Source organism: Apium graveolens, chromosome 9, assembly GCF_009905375.1.
Source record: "Apium graveolens cultivar Ventura chromosome 9, ASM990537v1, whole genome shotgun sequence".
Taxonomy (NCBI): domain Eukaryota; kingdom Viridiplantae; phylum Streptophyta; class Magnoliopsida; order Apiales; family Apiaceae; genus Apium; species Apium graveolens.
In genome coordinates this window covers 21,682,449-21,688,896 of record NC_133655.1, presented here as the reverse complement: position 1 = coordinate 21,688,896, position 6,448 = coordinate 21,682,449, and the positions used below count along the sequence as shown (strand labels likewise).

The following is a 6,448-nucleotide window of genomic DNA, read 5'->3' as shown; positions in this document are numbered from 1 at the left end:
TTTAACAAAACAAGATATACAAATTAGACATTCATGATAGCCATTGAAGAACCTTGATTCTTGGATTGTATTCTTTCATAGTTATTATATAGTTTTATTTATTTATTAGATTAATTAGTTGTTAATTACACAGATCCACAAATTATTCTCCACAATTCTGAATTGTGAAAAATAGGAGACTTTAGATTGGTATTGATATTGATATTAGTCCTTCCCTGCGAACGATACTCTGAAAATACACAACAACAATTTATGTGTATGATAAAAGAATTTTTCTAGTGTGTGCCCATGAGGATATGCTAAGAGTTAGTATTTAATGAGGTGTCCATAAAATATTGGTGGAGAGCTCGTTGATAATGATGGACCCCTGCATACAAAAAATCTCTATCAATAAAAATTTTTACAACTCATCAATCACACTTTCTTAGCATATGCCCACCAGCACACACTGGACAAACCGATGACAAAAAACTTAAGTAATAATGTGGTGCAGTGGTAATGAGATTTGCATGTGAATGTAAACACTAGTGTTCAATTTCTCCCAACAACTTTTTTATTTAAATCTAAAATACATGGTTAAGTTAGTCATATAACTAATAATTATTTTTCTGATTCTACACATATTTCTTGAATTCTACTACAAACAAATAAAAATTTATGAATTCTAATATTTAAGATAATATATCCGGAATTTATAAAATTTATATATTAATTATTTTATTTAAATCAAAATTAATAACTACAAAATTGAAAATGAATAGTGATTAAAATTTCAAACATGTAAAAATATTATTTAAAATACTAGAATTCATAATCTTTTATTTTATTGTGGTAGCATTTAAGAAATATGTATAGAATCTCAGAAAATTAATTTTTATTTTTTAAACACGTATTTAGAAGTATTGAAATTTAGTTTGACTTCAAAAAATTTGAATCATACCCCCATTAAATTTAACTACAAAATTGATATATGAACTTGAGTCCACTGATAACTTAAATTTCAATACACACTTTAATATTTAACCCCAAGAATCGGTAGGTGTTGAAGATTGAAAAACAGTCAAATTAGTAATATGTATTTACATAATAGAAAAGTAGCGAACATAGAGATAGTGAATTCAAACTATTTTAATGTAACAAATTTTACATTTTCATAGAAATGAAACAGAGGAAGAAACCAAAATTCAAGTAACAATCACTCTCTCCTTCAGTAAGATACAAAATGGCAATTGTTGCAAATTTAAAGCTTAAGTTGGAATGGGGCAAACGATGAAATCCTTTATCAATGCTTGTCTTATTGCAACAAAATGTTCATGCATAAACTCGCTTCTGTTTTAGGCCTCCTTTCCCCTCTCTATTCTCACAGGCTACATTATATTAATTTACATATATGTAGTAGTTGACTGAGTTCCGGTTCTTGTTGATATTCCTAATTGTGGTTGTAATCAAAAATAAATTTTTATTTTTTTTTAAATAAATTTATGGATAAATTTTTACGCACCTCAATATATTTACGAGAAAATTATCATATCGACATGTGTTAGTGTAACGATTTTATACTTAAATTCGAGTTTTGATTTGAAATGGAGAATACAGCCGGTGATAATTAAAATATTACAGGAACTGACCCGTACTTGCATATGGGGCAGGGACGACCAACATGTGTGTACTGTCTACGGCAACTCTATATAGTTAGGTCTGTAACAAAAAATTCACTTTCACTTTTCAACTCACCTCCAAATTACCGCCTAGGCGTGAAAAATAGATTTGGCCTTTCACCTTTTTGTTCACGCACTCAGATGGGTGAAGAGCATTTTTGTCATTATATTTCCCCAAATAACTTACCACGCGCCACAAAAAGAGTCTGTCTCAAATGTACCACGTACATTTTAATTTTATGTATATTTTAAGATATCTTGATCCCATTTTTGTTAATTATTATTTAAAATTTCATTTTCTGAATTAAAATTTAAGATATAATTATTTAATCACAATTTTTTAAAAAAATAATCAAAAAAAGTAAACAGTCAAGACATCTTCTTATAATACGCGTAAAAGTAAAAAATGTCAACTAATTTGAGATAATGGGTTATTAACTAACTTTTTACCGACACTAGGTGCGAAAATTTATAAATTTAAATTATTTTATTTAATTTCTTCTTTTTAATAGGGATGAACCCCTACATACAAAAAATATAATAACTAAAATGATCAAAATTTATACATTTTCGTGTTTATCAAGTGTCCAAGTTCGCGGGAGAAAAATCCTATTATTAAAGTCCCAGTTTCATGTTACCCTACAGTCAAGAGCTGCAGTTTCAGTTCAGATTCTCACTTGGGCCAGTTCTTCACTGTAAAACACGAACTCTTTAGCGCGTGAGTCTTGAAATTTGACCTCCTTTCCCTATTTTAAGTATAAGATTCAACACCAGTAACATTAATTTACATGAATATCTGCACCCTTTAGGAAACATTGCATTATTTTACTCTTATATTACATGGTTAAAAAAATTCAATAGAGCCAAAAAAAATTGTACGTGCGACCCATTAAGACTTTCTTGGCCCAAATGCTAAGTCTAGTCTAGATCTATACATATAGTCAGATGCACAACTGTTTAAATAAATTTACATCTAAGTTTGTGTTGTTGTAAAAATTAAGAAATGTAAGACTCGAAAAGATCGGATTTATATCTGGTACCAACAATGAATCTAAGTTCGGGTTCAATGAGAAATGGAGATGAAGAAGGGTTCAAGTGCTCAGGAAAGGCGTGTAGATCAACCGCGGGAGGAGTGATAGCAGATTGTGTGGCATTGTGTTGCTGTCCATGTGCAGTGGTGAATATGTTGACACTAGCATTTGTGAAAATGCCTTATAAGGTGGGGAGAAAGTGTTTGAGGAGAATGTGGAAGAAGAGAAAGTTGCATGTTGAGTATAAGGAGGGAGAGAGAGAAAAGGAAGTGAATTTAGGGTGGAGGAAAGAGATAGAGAGATTAGAGAGGAGAGAGATATGGGAAATGGAAGAGGAAGCGGAGAGGGTTTGGGAAGAATTATATGAGCAGCTTGGTCATGTGGGTTTCGGTAGAGTTTCTTTATCTCATCATGATTTTCAATGTTCTTTAGACAACAACTTCAACTTGATTCAGTTGGTTTAGTTTCATCATATCTTCTACTATTTTCATATATATGATATACACATTAGATATTGATTAATGGTGTATGTATCATGTTTGATTAACATTCTAACATTTGGAAAGAATTGTTTCAGAAGTCAGTTCCGGCAGTTGATAATTACTTGCAAATAGTTCGATTCCTTTGAATTGTATTTCTATTTCCTTAATTATTTATTCATATACTTGGTAATCCTAACAAATATTATGAGTTGTTTAATAACTTTTAATTCCTTTTTATTTATAATTTTTCAAAATACAAACTCACGGTTAATTAATATTAATATAATCTACACTGACAACAATTTATGGGACAAAATTTCAATATTATATATAAATGATAAAAATAAAATTAAATGGCAAATAGGTTTTCCAAGCATAAAACAAACAAACTCTATACAAAGCTGAAATCTCGAATTAGAGTATAGAGCAGTAGAGCACCCGGCTTCACTACGAGGAGATGGTCTGCAACAAACAACAGACGATAAAATATAATTCGATTTCTCTATAATATCTTGTTCTTGCATGCATCTTCGTCCCTAAAACATCTGCAACGGTGTTAATTTAAATGATGATCTAAAATAATATAAAAATAACAATTTTTTAAAATTTGCCGTGCTGGGGTGAATTTGAATATAATAATCGGTTATATTTTAAATATTATATATTATTATTATTTAAAGTTATTCATATTATGAATATAATATATTATTTTTATATGTTGATTGCTGTGAAATTTCACTACACGTTTTATGCACGGGAATAGGCTGTAATTCTACCTAAGAAGAGTTAAAAGTGAATTTTTAATGTAATCTCTATAATTTTTATTCATGTCATTTGGCACTCACTTTAGCCTCGGGGTTCTTGTCTACAGGAGATACTCTTGTAAATGTTGGTTGATATACAATTATGCTATTTACATTATTTTGTTCAAGTTACATTTCCCTTCATCCGTTCCATTTATGGATTTGGATCTTTAATTTTACAAAAGTAAAAAGTTAACATGTCTTGAATATCATAAAAGATCGCTTTACAGTTACAAATCAAATTCAACATGGTCTCGCTCTAATGCCGTGCCGTGTGTAAGCTTTGCCATTTGGTATGTTTGTTTTTCCTTTTTGTAGTTTTCAGATAAAAGGTTCAAGTATTGTTACAAAGATAGTCGGGTCTAAAATGGAGTTCTAGCAAACATAGAAAGCTAAAGATGAAAAACGCAGCTCTATGAAACACCTCTAGCCCGCAACATCTACCCCCAAACAAAGCAAAGGATCATTAGCACAACACATACGCAAACATTCTCGCAAATGACCGCGAAATCTTAAAAAGGAGTTCCCACTCAAATATAACCACTGCAAATCTGCAATATACCGTGCCAGAAGGGGGGCAAAGATAAAATAGATGTTTCTAGCTTCCTAATATAGAGATAAATATATTAGTAGAGATTATGGCAGTTAGATGCTTAGTGATGTTACTATGTACAGGACCCCTTGAAATCTCTTCAATTGCTGTACAATAGAAAAGAATTACAAAGGAACTGCACCACAACCTTCAAGTCCTGTGAACAAGCTACATCTGCAGTAAGATGTTGTTCGACATCTAAAGTTCAAGGTATAATCATCTCAAGCATTTTCCTGTCAACCTATAATCATTGTAGGAAATAAGTTTTTCTTCTTTTATTCCTTTCACTGGAACACCCTTGTCTTGATAGGTCCACGGTGCATATATTAAGCCTAAGGTATACAAGTCTGTGTCCATTCAGCAGATGGTCAAAAAAAATCTGGTAAGGTTATGAAGAAAAAGGATATAAGAGGGCAGAGAGAGATGAGTCTGACAATGGCTTATAAAGCTAACAAGAACATTACATCCAGAAAAAATTCATAGGTGGAGAATTTATTTTGAATCTTCAGCAATTTAGACCAAGTTGAGCAAAAAAATCAATTATTGAACTAAAATTTAAAATAAAAATATAGGAACTAAAATTTAAAATAATAATATATGGCTAAAATTTCAAAATCTTAAACCAGAGAGCTAAATAGCATTCTCTAAACTTTGTAATTTATGATACCCAATTACGATGGTGTAACGTGAAAATCAACAATACAATCTGGCAGAGTGCTAACAGTACTCCTATGTCTAACAATCTCAGGGGAATCTGATCACACTGTGATACAACTTCATTATGCATTGCAGCATTTTTACGCATTGCAGCATTCGGAGGAGTGAATAAACACTTAAGTGCTTCAGGTACATAGAATCCTCCAATAATTGGAGTTCGTTGTGAGAGAAAATCATACTTAGAAATAGTGGAATCACATTCTTTGCAATAAACTATCGTGGTGTAAAAGAGACTCCGGAACTTGTAGACCTATCAACATCTAAAAAAAGTAACATTTCTGGAATATAATCCTCGATAAACTTGGATTTTGACAATGTGTGTGCGTGTGTTATAATAAGTTGGGTTAAAATTCTCACTGAATTGAATATAAGCGCTACTTTTTAGAAACGAACCATCATCAACGAAATCTTGTATATAGAAACCTACAGATTAAAGACAACTTATAAAAAGAACAATAAAAGCACTCTAAATTACATTCCATCCTAGACCATATTCTAACCCATGGCAGCAACTCAATTATACAAAATATATCATCAAAAGAGAAACAATTCCCCGTAAAGAAATGTCAGAGCTTATAGTCTACATATAAGTTACAATCGTTTTTATTTACCACACATTAAGCATTAAGCACTAACAAATTGTAATGATAATTTAAAGAGCACAACAACACTGAATTGCATCTGCATAAATATACGTAATATATGAAACTAACATACTGCAGTATTGTAATGAATTGCATCAGCACAAATATATGTACTATATGAAACAAATTGAATCACAAGTAACACAGCTTATACATTCCTCATTACATAAAAAAAACAAATCAGTACTCGCAAAAGTTCTGTTTTTCTTTTCATGAACTACGAAAATTATGTGCAAATAGTATTCACAAAATCACAGGAAACAGTGAACGCTTATAATTCAATCAATCACCACACAATGCAGTAAAAATAACATAAACTAATAAAACTTAAGTAATTATAAGAGTAAAAAAACATAACAACACATCAGTTTAGAAATGATATGCATAACGTAGAGGCAGAAATACATAACGAAAATTCTGCGATTATCATTAACAAAAGGAGCTAAAAGCTGCAACTAGACAAGGCATTTCAAGTAATTCAATTCAATTCATATACCTCAAAAACAAAATAAACATAAAAA

At 30.8% G+C, this 6,448-nt stretch overlaps 1 protein-coding gene across 1 annotated transcript; it reads left to right on the top strand.

Annotated features, from left to right (window-relative positions):
* The first annotated feature begins 2,703 nt into the window (after positions 1-2,703).
* LOC141685104 (uncharacterized) lies at positions 2,704-3,153 on the top strand. Its single transcript, XM_074490230.1, has one exon. It carries the CDS (start codon positions 2,704-2,706, stop codon positions 3,151-3,153), a length of 450 nt encoding a protein of 149 aa, XP_074346331.1.
* Positions 3,154-6,448: the final 3,295 nt, after the last annotated feature.

Excerpts from the sequence above, each read along its gene's own strand:
- LOC141685104 (XM_074490230.1), top strand. The coding sequence starts at position 2,704 with ATGAATCTAAGTTCGGGTTCAATGAGAAATGGAGATGAAGAAGGGTTC.